Raw genomic sequence first — 19,016 nt, forward strand, 5'->3', positions numbered from 1 at the left:
CATAGGCACTTACTTAAATCTTCTAACCATATAGAGTTGGAACCCATTCCTTAGCTGAGCTGGAACGCTACCCTTTCGATAATTCCAAGCGTCTTGAGTACTTAGTTTTAGTCAACCTAGAAACTGGAATAAAGTTGGTTGGTTGATTGGTATATTTAACGCCGGGGAGAGGGGGAAGGACCAGCCCTCGCAAATCTCCCTAGGGGTATGCGGCGTGCAGAGCTATCTAAAGACTAATATACACTGTATCTATAATATTTGTTTCCCGATATCCTGCAAATCTAACCTTAAAAGGCACACATGATGATGTTCCAGCCGTTCCCGTGGGCTCCTCCAAGTGAGCTCGTATTCGGTGCAACATTGGCGTTCGGGGATTGCCTGATAAGGCGCCGATGGTTCGCTCTAAGCCGTTCTGTATCGAGCCTTCGTGGGTGTGAGGCCTGTCCTAGCCGTAGACACCGTCCCATTGCGGTTCGGCTGAACTGGAATAAAGTAATAAATTGTCAGGAGACAATCGGGTTATCCTATATGGTAGCCGCTAGACAGCAAGTCTATATAAGAAGGTAATCCCTCCCACCTATTCACCATAATTCCTAGCACCATCTTGTAAACTCCACCTCAAACCCCTCCTTGCGAAGTCAGATTGTTCTAGCTTAACATAGCAAAGCAATTTTTAACTGTCACCAATGGCAGGTTCATCCAAGCCAGACGAGCAGCATGAGGGGAGACGCTCTGTTAAAATTCCAGATTTATTTTCTTCTATAATGGCCCCCAAACCAGTAGTTAACCCAAACTATTCCAAGGTCAAAGCCGAAGGTGATGAATGGATTGCAAGGTAACTGTTTCTGTCTGAACACACAGAGACGGCAGAATTGACAGCGTTATAACTAATGTTCTTTAAGGATTATGAAAATGGACGAGAAAACAAGCGCCAAGAACAAAAGAGCAGACTTATGCTATCTTTGTTCTTTATGGGCGCCAGATGCTGACGCAGAATCGTTACGGGTGATGCTTGATTGGTGCCACTGGGTTGGTCCCCTTTTACCTATCCCTACAGCGTCTTACATCTAAAACATGTTTCTTATGGGAGTAAGGTATACTGATGAACGATACATAGGTATTCGTATTTGATGATCGTATGCGAAATAATTGATCCTGCCCTATGGCTTGCTAATAGCCCCTTTGCTGTAGAGTTCGATGAAGGTCACTTGAAGGATGATCCCGTTGCAGCGCAGGAAGAGATAAACGAGAACATGGCTATCATGGACGAAAATGCGCAACTAATAGATCCATGGGAAAACCCAATCAGATACGTCTTCCAGGTTTGCTGGTTATGGCTGAAGCAAAGGGCAACTCCAGGTGTGTCTTGGGCAGATCGATTTAACCTAGGCTTGCGATTAATCGAAAAGCAGAATTACAGCAACGTTACAAGGAGCAACACAAAGAATACTTCGATCAAATAGTAGCACAAGTCCAACAAGCAGCCAAGGAAGAGCTCCTAAGCCGCGATGTGCAGACATATCTAGAGGTCCGTAGGGGGACTATTGGGGTCTACCCTATTATCCCCCTCGCACAATATAGCCAAGGAATTGAGCTTCCAGAAAGCATTTTCTCTAACCGCTCTCTGCAAGAAATTATTCGATTATCGGCGGAGATCACGTTTATGTAAGTGTAAAATGACCTTAGGATAAACTGTACGGCTGCTAACGAAAAGACCAAGGACTAACGACATTCTGTCATATCGGAGAGATCTAGTACGTGACCCAACTAGAGCAAAGCACTGATTTAGATAAGCTAATTCTTCCCTTAGGAGTTAGGTGTTGACCATAATTTGATCCCGCTCCTCGAGAAGCAGGGTATGTCTGTCCAACAGTCTATCGACAAAATCGGTGCCATGATTAGCGACCGTTGTAAACGTTGGTACACTACGCTTGCCGAACTGCCTTCCTATGGCGAAAATGTAGATAGGGAGGTGCTCCTTTTTGTTGAGCTTTGCCGTAACATTGCCCTTGGAAATTTGCACTGGAGGTAAGTTTGCTATAAACCGGAAATAAGACAATAATGATGAAAATCTACTAAACCATCCGCTAGCTTCAAGACATGCCGATATTTTGATTCAGAGGAGGAGAGCAATGATATCCACCAGTCAAGAATAATACATCTTTCATCTTGAAAATGTCTTCGTTTGGGCACAAGGTTACTCACGCCCTTACTTTGTTGATGCCTACTACGATAAATTCCAATAAGTCAAGGACCTGTATTGAGGGACGTTCTGCAAGGTATCTAAATTGGTGAACACCATACTTGCGTTAAACCCCGGAGATTGCAACGAGCCCCCCATTGTTAAGGACAACTATAGAGTTATCAACTAGCCCTATGCATGCACTCTTTTAATAGTAGTTAGTGAGAACTTACTCTTCTACTTGATTAATCGATTACTATTACTACACTTACAAGATATCAACACCCGAATATCAGATATAGTACCCTTGATGAACGTCATACATAGAGTAAATATCGGGATAGATAGATAGAACTATTGACGCCTGCCCTTTTATCCTTTTTCGAGGGTGCTGCGCGCCTCTTATGTACCCAATCCTAGTAGATTTACCCCTGAATCCACCCCTAACTCACTTATACCTTGACACGAAATACAGGTGATACTGACACAGCAAGTGTGCTGTGGTGATTTTACTGATATATGGTGAGGCCTGAGTCCCTTGACCACAGCCTACCTGCCGTCTCACGGCTACTAATAAATACCTTGTACGTATCGTCGCATTTAATTGTATTTATCGTTCAAAGAGTACCTTGGCGTGGATAAAGCTTTATCAAGGGCCTTTAAATGTTTATAGTGAAATATCCTTTATTGCGGGGGTAGATATCTGCCTATCTTCCAATCAACTACTGGTCCCTACGTAGGTAGATTTTCCACCCTACTGTAACACTTTATGAGATATATATGTAGCATTTGCACATCATCCATCTCATACCTTAGAAAATTAAACTTCTTCGTATCAGGGTCAGAGAACCGATAGTTCGGTGAGAGTGGGTTGACTAGTACGGGATCGAATATAATAGTTAAACATGGGCCTGTATTTGAATGTATTCGAGAAAAATTTATTTTAAAAAAACATTATCAAAGTTTAAACTAGATCATCAGTCATTATGATAAACAACAAGATTACTTAAGTACTTAAGTAAATTAACAAAAATAAAGATTATAATTTTATTAATTTAGTTTAAATTTACGTAAATAAAAAACAAAACAAAGTAAGTTTTAAATAAATATAATAAAACGAATTTAAAAACGTTTAAAATGGTTTTTACATTTTATTATATAAATTTTAATATATTATAACTTAATTAAATTAACGTATAAAAATACGATAAAATATATATGTCGGTGTGTAAAGTACAAGTGGTGTACATTTAAAAAAAAACAAAACATAATACGAAATAAAATTATCGCGATAATTATTATTGTAAAAATTATAAATTATGTATATAAATGTTATTTAAAAAAATTTGCTTTTTATGTAAAAAATAATCACGTATTGCCACGTGACTATCCTTACGTAATAATATTTTATCATTAATAACTTTTTTTTTTTTTTTTTTTTTTTTATATATAACGTAATTACATATAATTTAATTAATTTAACATTAATAAAAAATTTTTTTTTTTAATCCGTTTTTTTTATATAATAACATAATTATTAACAAATTTTAATTTATTATAATAATAAATTTAAACAAATTAAATTAAATTAAATTAAAAAACGGTTAAATATATAATTAAATTTTTTATTTAATTAAATTTTATTAAATTTTTTCGTTTAATTTAATTTTATATTAAACCTTTTATTTAATTAAATTTCGTTAAATTTTTTTATTTAATATAATTTTTCGTGGTAAAATTTTATTAAATTAATTAAAATTAATTATTTTAATAAATTTAAACCATAAATTTAATATCATTTATAAAATTATACCTTTTTTAATCACACCATTTTTTAACCAATTAAAACTTAAAATAACCTTTTAAAATAACATTAAATTTATGGTTTAAAATAAGTTTAAAACCCCGTACATTAAAATTATACATTTAACGTTTTAAAACAATAATATTAATAATAACATTAATAATATTATTAAAAATAATAATATTAACGCGTTTTTATAATAAGTTTAATTAATTATATAATCGTATTAATTTTATTATTAAATTTATTAATTAAATTTACGCGTTTTAAGTTTTTTAAAATATTAAAAATGGTTATAATAACGGTTATAACGCGTTAATTTAACGCGTTAACCGTAATACCGGTTATAATAATAACCGTAACAAACGTTAAAACTTAATATATAAAACTGTATAAATATGTAAAAAAGGTTAAAAAACTTAAAAAATAATATTATTAACTTTAAATTGTTAAAAAAAAAAAATTTTATATATAATTATAAAATATTAAATTATTATATTTAAATATTTTACATAAAATTTAAATAATTAAAACGTTAAAAATTTTTAAACGTTAAAACTTAATATATAAAAATATAATATTATATAAATATATAAAAAAATTAAAAAAATAAATTAAATATATTATTAATTTTAAATTATTAAAATTAAAGTTATTTTATACGTTATTATAATATATTAAATCATTATAAATGTAATATTTGATTTTTTTATTATTAATAAAAACGTTAAAAACTTTTATAATATCGTATAACTTTAAACCAAAAATTTTTAAATGTTTTACCTGTAATTTATAAATATAAATACATAAACCACGCGTTACGTGGCGTAAACAAACGTAACCCGTTTTAAAAATTTCGGGTTTAAAGTTATTTAAAATAAAAAATTAATTAAAATTAATTAAAAAAGTTAAAATAAAAGTTATTTAATTAAAAATAAAATTATTTTTAATTAAATCGTTTAATTAAAAATAAAGTCATTTTATTAAATCGTAAAAATTATTAATTAAAGTTAATTAAAAATAATCGTATATAATAATAAATTCGATATAATTAATTAATTTTAATTTTATAATAAAAATTTTTAACGATTTTAATTTTTTTATTTAATATACCATCCGTTAAATTATATTTTTTATTTTTATATTTATATTTATTATCGTTATAATATATTTTAATACAATTAATAATATTTTATAATTTTATCGGTTATATATTAAATTTATTAAACTTTAATAAAATTATTTATAAAATCGGTTATACGTATAAAATCGGCTTTAATATTATTAATTATTTTATATTTATTTTATTTAATTATATCGTTTACATTTAAAATAATTTAAATATTATTTTTAAACAAATAAATATTTACCATTTAAATTATATCGTTACCGTAATAATTTTATTAAAATTATTAACGTAATATAAATTAATTATTAAAATAAAACTATTAAAATAATATTTTAATAAAAATATATTTTTATTAAATAAAAATATATTTTTATTAAATAAAAATTTCGGGAATTTTTTAACGTTAATTATTATTTTTAATTTTTTAAAAGTAATTTTTTCGTTAAAATATATTCCGTAATATAAAAAATAATTTATTATTAATTTTTAAAGTAAAAAATATACTTTTTAAAAATATTTTATTTATTATTCCGTAAAAAAACTTTTAAAATCATTTTATATTTATTTTAAATAATTTTAAATTAAAAATTCGAATTAATTTAAAAAGTTAAACTTTTTTAATTACATTATTTTTTTAATTAATTATAACTTTAAAATAATTTTTTAAAATAATATCGAATTTTTAATTTAAAACTTTATTAAAACCCGTTTTTTTAAAAATTAAATTTATAACATAAAAAATCATTAAAATCATTATTATAATCATTATAATGTTAACGCGTTTTTATTAACTTTATTATTAAATTTATCAATTAAACATACGTATTTTAAGTTAAAATTAATTATAACATTAACCGTAACATCGGTTATATCGGTCGTAACGCATCGGTCGTAACGCATTAATCGTAACGCATCGGTCGTAACACGCGTTATAACACGCGTTAAAACATGGTATTTAAAAAAATAAAATTATACAAATATATAAAAAAAAAGTTAAAAAGTTTAAATAATAATATTATTAAATTAAAATTAAAATAAAAGATATTTTATACGTAATATTATATTGTTAATTAATTTATTAATTATATTATTAATTATATTAATTTTTTACCATTTTTTTATTAAATATTTTTTTTAACGTTAAAGTTTAATATATAATAACGTAACGTCGTACAAATATAAAAAAAAGTTAAAAAAATAAAAAAAAATTAATAATAACATTAAATCATTAAAAAAAAAACTTTTTCGTACGTTATTATAATTTATTAAATTATTAAAAACGTTATTTTTTATTTTTATTAATAATTTTATGCCAAATGTTTTTTATAGGTTTAAAATAACTTTAAACTTAAATTTATAAAACGTTTTACCTGTAATTTATAAATATAATTACATAAGCCATGCGTTATATGGCGTAAACGGGCGTAACCCGTTTTTACGAGATTTAAATTTAAAGTCATTTAAAATAATCCCATATATTTTCGTCGCATTTATTATTATAATACTTAAAATAATACGTAAAACTTTTCGCATAATATATATTAATTTACTCCGCCATTATTTTATTTAATTTAAAATCGTTAAAGTTAATAATTAAATTAATATTTAAAATATTATCGTTAATATATTTATTTTATATTAAAATTATATTAAATAATTATAAATATAATAAAAATATTATAAAATACATAATAAAACGTAAATATTATAAACTTATAAATTAAATTTTAAATATAATAAAATATCCGTATAAATTAAATAAAAAAAAAAATAACGTAATAAAAAAAAAGAAAAAAAAAATAATATAAAATAAAATTATCGCAATAATTATTATTACATTAATTAATTAATGATATATAAATTATATATATAAATATTATTTAAAAAAAATTACTTTTTATATAAAAAATAATCACGTGTTACCACGTGATTATCTTTACATAATAATATCCCATTAATATAATATTTACTTTATTTAATATAAAATAATTAAAATATTTTTTCAAAATTTTAAATGTTAAAATAAAGTTAAAATTTAAAAATATAAAAAATATATTTTAAAAAAACCTTTTAAGTTTAATATTTATTTTCTTAATATATTTATATGTAATTAAAATATTAAAAATCTTTTTTAAATAAAAGATATTTTAAAGTTTATAAATATATTATTTTTATAATTATCGTAAATAAATTGGTAAAAATATATATGTTTTTATAAAAATAAACCTTTTAAAAGTCGAAAATATTACCTTTTTTTATATAAAAGTAGTAATTTTTATAATACCACCACTTTTATATTAAATCCCCGCGCTTAAACAATTTTAAAAATTAATTTAAATCAGTAAAAATAATATTTTACCAATTATTAAAAGGTTTATCAAGTTTTAAGTATTAATTCTATATAAATATGTCAAGTTATACCTATTAAAAGTTGGTGAGTTTTGGTGTAAAAACGGCATTAGACGTTTTTTTTTTCCACTCATTGTATGCAATGGCATTCTAGGGGTTATCTATCCCCAAGTCCAACGTCGACCCCCCAGCAGTGATGATTGTGTTATCTTCTTTATGAAACCCAATCCTCAATTGGATTGGTAGCCAAACGCCCAGCTGGACTTTAGAAAGCATCCAGTGACGGCACACATGCACATCCACCATAAATCAACCAACCACAATATCCATGCTGGCTTCTCGTGATTCTTTGGTGGCTGCTTGACCCCAACGACCAGCAAGATATCGATGGCTTTCTGATTGTTGAAGAGCCGAGGGAAGAGTGTGACATACCTGTACATATACTCAGAGGAAGAAAATATCGACGGCAGACTGCATCCAACCGCGATCACCTTTCGCAGCTGATTAGAATATATCGTCTGTCGCTCGATCTTGTCACTTGGGTTTAAAGGACTGTAGTAATTTCTAATCAAAGCGCTCGGAGCCGTAGTTAACTAAAAAGGGGCAAAAAGGAATGGCTAATCAGGGGCAGTTTAACGTCAATGCTTAGCAGAGCTAGACGTGAAGCGGTCCAAGATCGAGGATGTACTTAGCCTCTTCAAGAAATCAATGGCGCAGTTGTTGCTGGATTTAGCAGCAGAATCAATAGGAGAGTTCGATGAATATACTCTCGATAACGCTTAGCAAAGACATGATATTCGGCCTGCTAGAATCGGAAAATTCGAAATCACGGACCGGCTGGTCCTGCAAATGATTATGAAGCTGCTGTTGCAAATGAGGGCGCAGGCTCTCGACGCTTACATACCTAATGTAGGTGGACTGATAAGATCAAGCATTACGGTTTCGAGAACCTCGAGGCCGATCTTGGGAAAATCAGGGAGGGCTTAAGCAGGCCGATTTTCCTGGATGATATACCCTATCGATCCATCCATCAGATAGAATATACCTATCTATGCATAAGAGGATAAAGGGAACAAGAATAACGGGGCATGAGAATACTAACTGTATATCAGTCTGCGATAGGCGTTCTCATAATAGAGGGACTGTCATTAACAATCCGCAGCAGGTATTATTCTAAATACATCTACGTTGCCTCGTTCCACCTTGCGAAGTACCTAATAGATCACCGAGGATTAGTATTATAATAGAGGTGGTTAAATCATGCAAACAGTTCCAGGTTCTCGACGGATCCGTTTGCTGATCGACTAGAATGGAAACGAGACCCCAGGGCGTAGTGGCTGTGATAGAAACACATAAGACAGTATTAAAGATACCAGACGATGTCAAATTCCTATCGCATGGCACATGAGATCTTCCCGACCTTGTCACGAGGTGGAACGAAACAGTATGGAAACAACTTCGTTGTTCCGCAAGGAACTCTAAACTACCTATGAAGATCTATCGTCTATACATACTGGACAGTTCCTTTGTTCTAGATGTCTCATCTAGAATCCTGACAGACCTATACTTTAAATCCGAGCAGCAACCGAGTTAAGCACTCATGGTAAAAACGCACGTCTTCAACCTGACTCGCCTCTTCAACTATCCGCTCCCCACTCCCAGATATAGGTAAGACTTAAGTTCCTCCATTCCAGAAATAGATGAATATTATTGTCGCCGAGATATCCCAAGGTCTTATAGCCACGCAAATAAAAGGGGCAGGTCGATCCACGGCGGTACTGGGATACATCGAGCATGATAGGCGTCTCAAAGCTTTACGCGATGAGAATTAGACCGGCGCTTCGGCGAACTTCTCTACGCTCCTACATGCCGCACAATAACCAGCGGCCGTGAGGAGCAGTAACCCTACCATAACACCGGGCCTTGCTTCCCGTTCGCTTGTCGATGATACTTCTGCGCTAATAGCTGACTTCTCTCTTACTCGGGCTGTCTCGTCTTCGACCCATTGCCCGTACACGTGTAAGTAACGTCACTTCGTCCTCGTATATAAATCATTCTCGTCGGGAATTCTGCGATATGTAATCGCTGTCGTCGCTGTCGTCGTGTAGGTAGGTAGTACTTCCAGCACCCGTGTGCCTAACCGTCGAATATAGGCCCCCCCCAATTTTAAAGTCATCCGTGGGTTGGAAATCCCATCGCATTCGTAGATTGCTACCCACCGATACCGTAATCCTCTTTCCCCTCTCTTGCTACTGATAGATAGCCCGTCTTCTAATCGTTTTCCGTTACGTAGATAGGTCCTACGGTGCACATCATGGGTTTCGCTTAGCCGGCTAGGTATATTTCGTCGTTAGTCATCAACAAGCCAAACTTAGGTGCCGTCCCCATCATGTACGAGTAAACCCAGACAGATCTTTCCCCCTTCCTCCTTCTTCCATACTCTTTTGCGTTAGAAATCCGTCGTACAGGACCATCGTCTCAGATACTATAGTCCGAGTTTAGAGAAAATCCGGGTTTGCGCTCGATAATAGACGTCTCGGTAAATATCTGGGATGCCGATTGCTTCGTTCCTCTTAATGGATAAACAAGGCAGGCTTCTAAGATGCTGCTGCTGATGCTGGAAGATGGGTTCGATAGCCTCTTGATAGTCGATACTTGCTAGTCCGTCGATCGTACCTTATAGTCTCGTCTCGACTATTCATTCGTCCTCTTCGTGATGTCGCCCATATCGACACAATTTGTTTCCCGTCGTCCCGAGGCAAGCTTCTCGTTTTAATAGACCTCATAATTTCCTCTTTCCACCTCGCGATAATTCGTAACTCTGAGAAAAACTATATCGATTCCGTGGTGGTTGAACGGCATAAGAGTCTGGTTGAGCCCTAATTGAGTCGGATTTCGTCTTGTTGTTCCCCTCTACTCAACAACTTTGGTATAATCAATATCTGCGGTCGTATTGGAAGGTGCTGACATAAAATGATCAAATTTATTCTCGTCCGTTTCGTCGATGAACTGGCCGTGATCTCGGTTAACGGAGTATGAAAGGTAGAAGTTAGCAAGTAACCTCCCATCAACGTCGTCTATCGACTTTAGGACTGCCGTGGATGTGATGATCAGGGCTGGTGTACATCCGCTACAACGGGTTGCCTGGAGACTTTTAAGGTACCTATTGTGCAACACTGAAATCCTGTGAGTTACCTAGCATATTAAGTAAATCCATCGTAGTGTTGGTTCGGTCTCCAGATAACTAAGGATGGTATAGCCTTTACTATTATGTGATGAATACCAAAATCAGGTCTCTTGGGCTTTATCTCGGACTGCCGGTATAGTTTATATAATATCTAGTGTTCGCATCGGCACGGTATTTTCTGGAAGCCTTGCTGTGTGTCTATCTTGGAGATTGCTAACTCCTTTTCCTCGGGGATAAGTCTAAGTATCATGGGAGTTCTTTACTCGGGCCGTAGCAGTTTTCAGTCTTATTGTTCTAGCCTTTGTCGTCGAGTATAGTGATACGACGTTCGTATCAGATGCTATTGCCGGTCGAGTAGTTGTATGTCGAGCTTTAGATCATCGAGTTGGCTAGGTAATAATAGGTTTAATGGTTACGCCGAAAAATTCCTTCTCCTATTAATTGTTTCGTTCTCATACGTATATGACTTGTCGTGAGGCTGTCAAGTATTACCGGATAACGAATTATAGCGTAATATGCGGTGAATCTTTATATGTTTCCGGTATATTTCTCCTAGATGCCGACGTGTTTACGAATATTAAATCTCAAAGGTATAGCTCTAGAAAGTGTAGTCGTCGCTTCTTTATTTTGGATATATTCGTTTCTTGATGACCTGTCATAAAAGTCGTGGCCCTCCTGAAAAAATTTCCAGCCCCTGATATTTTGGAGGATGGACAATGTCCACCGCCTTTTGGCTTGCTTATGGTTACGAGATACTTGAAAGGATATTCTGTTAACGATTACAGCTTCGTGGGATTAACCGTTTAGACATTTTATGAGAAGCAATTTGGAACTGATGTGAAAATGTGAGAGATACTTTTTCGTAGCTACTTGATTGTATGTATTGCTTTCATCTGTCTGCTTCTTGCAGCAGAAAAGGGGTAATGAAGATCCACTGGATAATCGAATCCAGTAAGACAGGTGTCCATTTTGTCTGTGTGGTGCAGATAGCCGTCTCCAAAGTCTACAAAGCGTAATACCTGAATTGGAAGTAATTAGTATTGGATGACGTTAAGCAGATAGGTAATAACCCGCGTATGCAACAATCTTCTCTATTCTCGGTATCTGAATTATCGGTTGCCCTTACAGGGAACAACTCGGGGGCACGCTGGCACAAGCCTAAGGGCTAGGTATATTTCTTTTTGGATTACTGCATATCAACCACTGCTTATTGGCGGCCCCTTGTGCGAGCCTATTGGAGACAAGGGGGGTTATAGCGGAATGGAGAAGTCATGTATTCGATACTTCCCGATAAAACCCTGTTGGAGAGCCTCACAAGATCTTGGTTAGGAGGTGGACCCGTTATCGAACCCACGTGTCGACGGTCGTAGTGTTGTACATTATGGCGCAAGCGGATGAGACCAGCAAATCACAAGATACGGAAACTCATATTGAGATCTCTCGGCTGTACCCATACCCTGCAGGGTTCTCCAGAGGGCATCTCGCCCGACAGAATTGCCTTGTGGATAAGGAGCTAGAACATTTCTAGGCTTAGACGACGGGATGGCGGTTGTGGTTCCAAGTAGCTGTACTTGCGGTCTCCTTAAGTATAATCTGGTAATCTTATATTGGTCGGCGAGCAGTGTATATTACACAATGGGATAGAATCATCTTGCCTAAATTTCGTAGTGTAAATACGAGGCTGAGACTATTTCGAGATGGCATTAATATCTAGCTCGTCACCTAACTGTATAAAAGGGGGATAAGCTGGCTTTGTATTTATGAACTCGTGTCCTCGATATGTCCTTTTGTTAATGCTCCTAGGCAGTTATAAACTTGAGTCGTGTAAATATTTTTTTCGGTTTTTCATTTTTTCATTAATTGAACTAGATAACAGCTTTGATTCGGTACGAGATACGTTACATTTCAGTCTGGTTACATTTGAATAAAGTATTCTCCGTTTATACTAGCCTCGGTAGGTACACCTGATCCTAGAATGGTTAAGCTGTGGGTAAGAGTATGCAAGTGATAGAAGCGGAATGTCACAGTGCGGACTTAACAAGGACCAGCTGCTAGGTAACTTCGTACATAGCTGATCTAGGAAAGGAATCTAACTTGATTCGATTGAGAAAAATCCCATTCGGTCGTGCATATGCGCACGGTCTATTATAGCACCCCCTGTATAACCTCATGAGCATATTATGTATAGCGGTGGCAGGACAACCACCCTCGGCACAGGTTTTTCCGTTATCACTTTCTCCTCAATTCCATCTTTTTGGTGGCTGGGGATCCTGTCACCATTCTTGTGTCTTTGACACCAACTGCAGCGTCGGTCAAGGGTCTGAAGCAGGAGAGAGCCCAGAAGAGAAAAAAATTTGTCAGTCCCGTCTATCCGTCAATATGATATATCACTACCATTCTATGTAGGTAAACAACTCGCGTTGGAGCGCCCGTGTGACCGCCAGCTTTGATCTTCTAACTAGATTGGTCCACGAATAGAGAAGAAGAGGAATATGCGGCTTCGTCTTTGCCGTCCTACTATTATGGTATTATTACGCCAACCTGTCTTGTGCCCGCTACTTGCATGATGAAACAGATATATTGCAGTAGCTCATAACTATGCCTAGCCTTCGAGATCTTTCTCGGCTCGTTAATCAATACTGGACGATTTCGGGGTGCGACGTCTACGTGCTATGTAGTAACGAGGTCCGTCCGCAACGGCTCGCTTACAAAACGGGACCGCGCTGCTTCGTTTTGGGACGGGACGGGGTGCAAAGACTGGGGTATCAGTTACAGCCTTGGCCGTTCCCCTTTCTGCGTACGGAATCGTGCCTATCGGTTCCCGATATCTTACCAGATGTGGTTGACAGCTCTTCGTGGATGCATTAGCCTGCATTTGTGCATAGTCTAGCACATCAAAGGTGTGTGCGCGCCGTCTAGTGACGATCGGTTCTAGGGGCTCCGGCTCACAACCTCGACGAAAGCATTGGTGATATTTCCTCCTGCTTACGGTGTGGTTAAGCTGACGGTAAGGTTGATGGAGGCAGCACGGCTATACGGTATTTCGGGATCTACAGCCATTGTTTGTGATATTCATGTTGGATGATTTGAAAACCTGGAGAAGCTTACTGTGGCTGCTTATCTTACGCCTAGTAGGGATGGGCTGCCGATGATGATCAACAAGATGTCATGCAAGTAATAGGTCGCACTCGAAGGCCCCTTCATATCTCGATATGTCGTGTATAATGTTACTAGGTAGTCTCCCATCGAGATATCTTATCCACGATCTTCTATTCATTATAGGGGTAGTGTATTTCCAGCCTTGTTACTAAGACCATCTCCTCATTACCCTAATGGTCTTAGGAGCTTCGGCCCCAGTGAGCCTCTGGATCTAAGCGTCTAGGTATCTCCTATTACGTCCCTAGCGATTAAGCACGTAATAAGCTCCACCTTCGGTCCGAGCTGTTGCTACGGGAGCGGAGCGTAGCTTTGTAGTCTAGCCGGACATGTGGAACCTAGTGTTAAGGTAGCCCTGTGCAATCTTGGTAAGTCGGTGTAGCAGCGCAAGGTCAGTCAGTCCGTGGCCTACCATCGACAGATGGAGCCTGCTTACCACACGGGCATCTGTACCACGTTTGCCTTCTAACGGAAAAGGTGGGGAGTTATTGAGCGGACTATGGACGTGCAGCTTACGAATAAGCACCTCACATTTTTATATCTAATCATGTTAGTCGTGCTTCCTTCGTAAGCTCTTATATTAGTCATGCCTAGAGCATCATTATGAGCCTGGTAGCTATACGGAGATCGTTTTGTCTCACCATCCCTTACTTTGTTCTTGGAAAGTGACCACCAACGTATGGGGCCTAATTACGTCAAGACTACGGCTTGACTTGGTAGAGGGATGGGGTTGTGGCGATTTGGCGATTTGGCTTGCATATTAATGTTTGCCGCGGAGTGAGATTGGCGAAGATGATGGCTTACATGCCAATGCTATATCTGGTCACAGCTACGGAGGATTTCTATATAAAGGACCTATATAGGTTATCGACTAGATCTATCATCCCCATGTCTCGATGGCGGCGATCGGGTAGTAGCGGGCTTATTTCCCTAGCAAAGCGCAATTAGGGGGTATATTTGCGATCTACTATACCGCAATCACACGCTATATTCGTCGACTGCACCATATCTGCATAATCATTTAAATCATGTGAGCAACTCCGATAACTTCACTCCACCCTTGCTTTGATATTAAGTAGGCACTAGCTGCGGGTTTATACTCTCATGGACCTAGTGTCGAATATAGTGGGTGCATATCTCGAATAATACAACCTATTCATAAAAAATTCGATGATGGGCTAATGAGTTGCGAGTGTTAATATTCACGCTAACATGCACATCCTGGAAATCCCTCTATCGTTGATGTGATGTCCTTCCAACAATTTTTGATGTTATGAATAGTGTCTTAAAGAAGGGGTATATATACATATATTAGCATTGATACCTATGATATCAAATCCTCCACTACTGAAGAGTTTTAAAATGTTGTGACCCAAGAGAATCCCTTCCAGGTACCCTTGGTACGAGAGTGGATCATATATCCATGGGATGGATGCGGTCCCGCAGAAGCCTGTATGCTACTGTCTGTGATGCTCCAAGAACCATCACATCCATCTCGAAGTATCACCCAACTACAATAGAATCTCTTAATAATCCTTGCGCCGCATAGCAACCCCCGCCAAGACAATGATGCGAGTCCATCCAATGAACTTCTTTATCTCTCATTTGCAGAGTGGCTCGTGGAGCTCTTTCGTCCGGGAGCGTCTTTAGGCCTTGTCGTTCTCTACGGTCCGGTCCCGCCCCCTCTTCCAAGCTGGACCCATTTACTAATACCATGACGTGGTGGTCGACCTCAACGTCGTACAGGAAGTACGTGTCTTCTTGTAACAGTAACCGAAAAACCGCCCACTCAATCTCATAAGATGGTTGAAATTCGGAGTGGCCATCCGGTTTGTTGATCCCCTGCCACAACTCTATCAAACTGAAAGGGTCGAAGGAGCAAATCCTAGGTATCGAAGTGTGACAAGAGAGAAATTTACACATTAATGGTGTCCAAGATTGCTGATAGAATATGTACCCGATCTAAATACGGCTATTGGCGACAGCTAGTCGGATCCTAACATCGCGATCGTCCAATTGGTGAATGAATATGGCGTTTGAGTTCTCATCCACATAATGGACATTGGCCAGGTTGGACAATGTAGCGCTCATGTGGGCCTTTCGGGCAGGCGTGCTTCCGGCTGCCATCTATGGTCGTGCGGAAAAAGTGTGCGCCTGGGTCAAGACACGATGTGTAGATGTAGTAGTTCTTTATGAAATCACACATGATGACGGTTGGAGGTGATATAGTGTGGTTTGTGAGTATGTATGTTTCTGTGTAATGTCACCTAAATAAGCATCCATCATCAGTAAGAGGGTTGTCTCACAGTGAGATTTGATGGGTTGTACACACCTTTCACCGTTGCCTATCTCATGAATAGAATAATGATGATGGCTAAGGAAGGTTTTCAGATGTGGGAGTAGGTTCTGATTATAACGTGGTTTAAGCTCTGCGAATAGGAATCGTAGTAGTAGAGTTCTAGGGAAGCCCCGGAAAGAGATCGTGACAGCATGTCAAGCTTATATATTTCTATATATGGAGGGTGGAGATGTGCCCGGCCGAATTGCTTTCCAGAAGCAATGAGTCGTACAAGCTACCTTGTAAGATGTGTTGAGACATTAATGAATGACAGTCATTATTATTATTAAAGTGTGGTCAGCCTGGTCCCTGTGTATGCGTAGTACACACGTGCGTAAGTGTTATTATATGTACGACGAGTGTAAGAGAGAGTATGAGAGGGTGTGAGTGTAAGTCCGTATGCAAATTAGGCATAACTCGAGGCGGGCTCAACACCGTTCTCAGTGGGACAGGATGATAATGAGCACGGTACTAACAGTACTAGAGAGAGGAATATAAAATCTGGAGCATGGGAGAGAGGCCCCATGAGAGAGAATATGACATGGGTCAAGAAAGAAAAAGAGATTATCCATGTCTGAGAGCACTGACAAAGAGGGCACTTGCACAATACGTCTCAAAACCCAGGTCAACTATCGACAATCACGGCGAGTAGAGTGAAGTATGTGTGACGACGAACGGGGCCTAAGCAAATCTAGCTCCATCAGACGATCGATGAAGCATGGTCGGACTTCGACTAGGGCTAAGGAGAAAAGCTTGGAGAGAGATATCATCCCTGAACGGAGGGAAAAAATAGTGGTCCAGGACTCAGGAGGGGCAGGGAGAGCAGAGCGGGGGGAACTTCAGGAATATGTACTGTAAGTACATCATGGGCAGGCCGGTTAGTCATAAGAAGGTTGACCGTGGCACATATTACTTTTTGTATAGACCTGGTTGTGACAGGATAGGAAAAGATGAAGACAAATACAGAAGAAGGTTACAATGAAAAAGGAAAGAAAGTCCTCAAGGTTCTCCGATCAAGAAGATGAGCAAGGGGCTTGTACTAGTGTACATAGCTATAATGGTACGCTACCCTTGATTGTGTTTTTGCTTAATGATGCAGCCCTGCGAGGAAGATGGCGTTCGCTCGAAGTGCTAGCAAGGTTCCACTTCATGATGAGTGGTGAGACGGCGAAGTTGGAGAGTTGTAGATGATGAGGCGGTTGTCTACATAATATTAATATGTATAGGTATCGATTGAATAAACGAAAAAAAAGAATTATGGGGGAAGATAAGATACTTGCAATATACAAACTTGATAACCGATTCAAAATATGTTACGCATGTATGTGGTACATGAGCACGTTTCGGCTGTCTTTTAGGTCGGGCTAGTTACGCGCGGTCCGGTACGTCTCTAAATAGGTACATGCACTAGAGACTAGAGCCGGATGCATGCATCCCGTCTATTACTTACATGTGCTTAGTCAACTCAGGCCAATTATATATATTATGAGATCGTGTCGATAATAATACGTAATGATTTTATATGTATAATTATGTCATAATAAAAGTCATCTCACTTGGTGTCCGTTGGTAAGGAACAATTATAAAAATGAAGTACACGTATATCGATAAAAGTGATTAAGACCGTTAATGGAAGTTGGAAATGGGCTAGCTACATGTCTTAAAGCCCCAGCATTTAAATAAACAAACCAATTTAAAGAGCCGATCTAGATTGCACGTGCAGCAGCTGTGCCACAAGGCTAGGCTAGGTACATGTATGTATGAAATAAATCTGGAGATTGGCTGGCAACTTTCAAGTCCGTTTCATTAGTTTCCATCATATTTGTATCTCCGATACATCGTACAAAATATAGCGACGTGAATTCATCATTTAGCTTTATACAATAATCACCTAGGAACATCCTAATCATATCTAGGTTTATGATACCTATTAGATTAAGACTAAAGTGATCACAGCATCGTAAAAGCTGGAATCATAATGACCTAGGTCATGAAAGGAATGAAAAAAAAGGCAAACTTCCATCTATTCCGAGTCCATGTGGCGGCTAGGGCGGGCAGGCGGGGCCCCTAGCTTTTGGCGGGTTTTGGCTGAGAACTGGGGAATATTGAGGCTGGGTACATTAGTTTTGTGCTACCGGGGCGTTCCAAAGTGTAAGCCGCGGCCCGGCGGGTTGGTGAGCTCGCAGCAATGCGGGAAATTAGGTATCTCTATTGTAGAGGGGCAGTCTTTGCTCCTGTTATTTGACTTGCTCAAGTTCTGCAAACGTAATCTGTGGCTGATTCATATTTATGAAATAATAAAATAATCTAAAGGGTATTGCCGTTTTGATATTTAATATTCCAACGAAACATTAGATCGAGCTAAGATCATCACCTTTACAAGGAAGCTGATGTGTGATGTAAATTTGAACATTAAGCTTTTTCATGCCATAGTCCTGTACTCATTGAGTCGCTTTGACAATAACAGTAACGGATAAATCAGTTGGAATAGTGTAACAATGATAACGTAGAATCGATAAGCCATTATATAGGTATGTATGTGTGTGACGTTGCCGAATCGCTTGTCTTAGATTCTTATGATTGGTCCGTTCATCAAGGGCTGCTTTTATCCCTTAGACCCTCGAAGCACAAAACGTGATGACCCAAAGTACCTCAACGTCGACCTAGTAGTTCAGAGGTATGTATCATACACATTCAATACCTACCTACCTCATGTGGCTCAACTCGTGTGATAGCGACCCCCACGAGCTAGTCTCTTTATATAGATAGATCCCTGTGAAACTGGGAAGAACGAAGCATAGCATCGTAGGCTTCAAATCCTTATCACCGCGATTGGCCGGAACCGATTGTAACTGACTGCAAGGCTACAAA

The 19,016-nt window shown here is 36.9% G+C and overlaps 2 protein-coding genes across 2 annotated transcripts; both read left to right on the forward strand.

Moving 5' to 3' along the window:
- Nucleotides 1–619: 619 nt before the first annotated feature.
- F4817DRAFT_327895 (terpenoid synthase) lies at nt 620–2,383 on the forward strand. The gene is made up of 8 exons (XM_049302095.1): nt 620–835; nt 903–1,029; nt 1,118–1,136; nt 1,192–1,359; nt 1,413–1,665; nt 1,721–1,754; nt 1,811–2,028; nt 2,092–2,383. The coding sequence occupies exons 1-8, from the start codon at nt 687–689 to the stop codon at nt 2,171–2,173; spliced, it is 1,050 nt and encodes a 349-aa protein (XP_049162225.1). The 5' UTR covers nt 620–686; the 3' UTR covers nt 2,174–2,383.
- A 10,408-nt stretch (nt 2,384–12,791) lies between these two features.
- Nucleotides 12,792–13,973, forward strand: F4817DRAFT_327901 (uncharacterized protein). Its single transcript, XM_049302096.1, has 3 exons — nt 12,792–13,053; nt 13,130–13,176; nt 13,258–13,973. The coding sequence occupies exons 1-3, from the start codon at nt 12,821–12,823 to the stop codon at nt 13,539–13,541; spliced, it is 564 nt and encodes a 187-aa protein (XP_049162226.1). The 5' UTR covers nt 12,792–12,820; the 3' UTR covers nt 13,542–13,973.
- Nucleotides 13,974–19,016: the final 5,043 nt, after the last annotated feature.

Source organism: Daldinia loculata (genome assembly GCF_022478755.1).
Source record: "Daldinia loculata strain CBS 113971 unplaced genomic scaffold F4817scaffold_7, whole genome shotgun sequence".
NCBI classification, from domain to species: Eukaryota; Fungi; Ascomycota; class Sordariomycetes; order Xylariales; family Hypoxylaceae; genus Daldinia; species Daldinia loculata.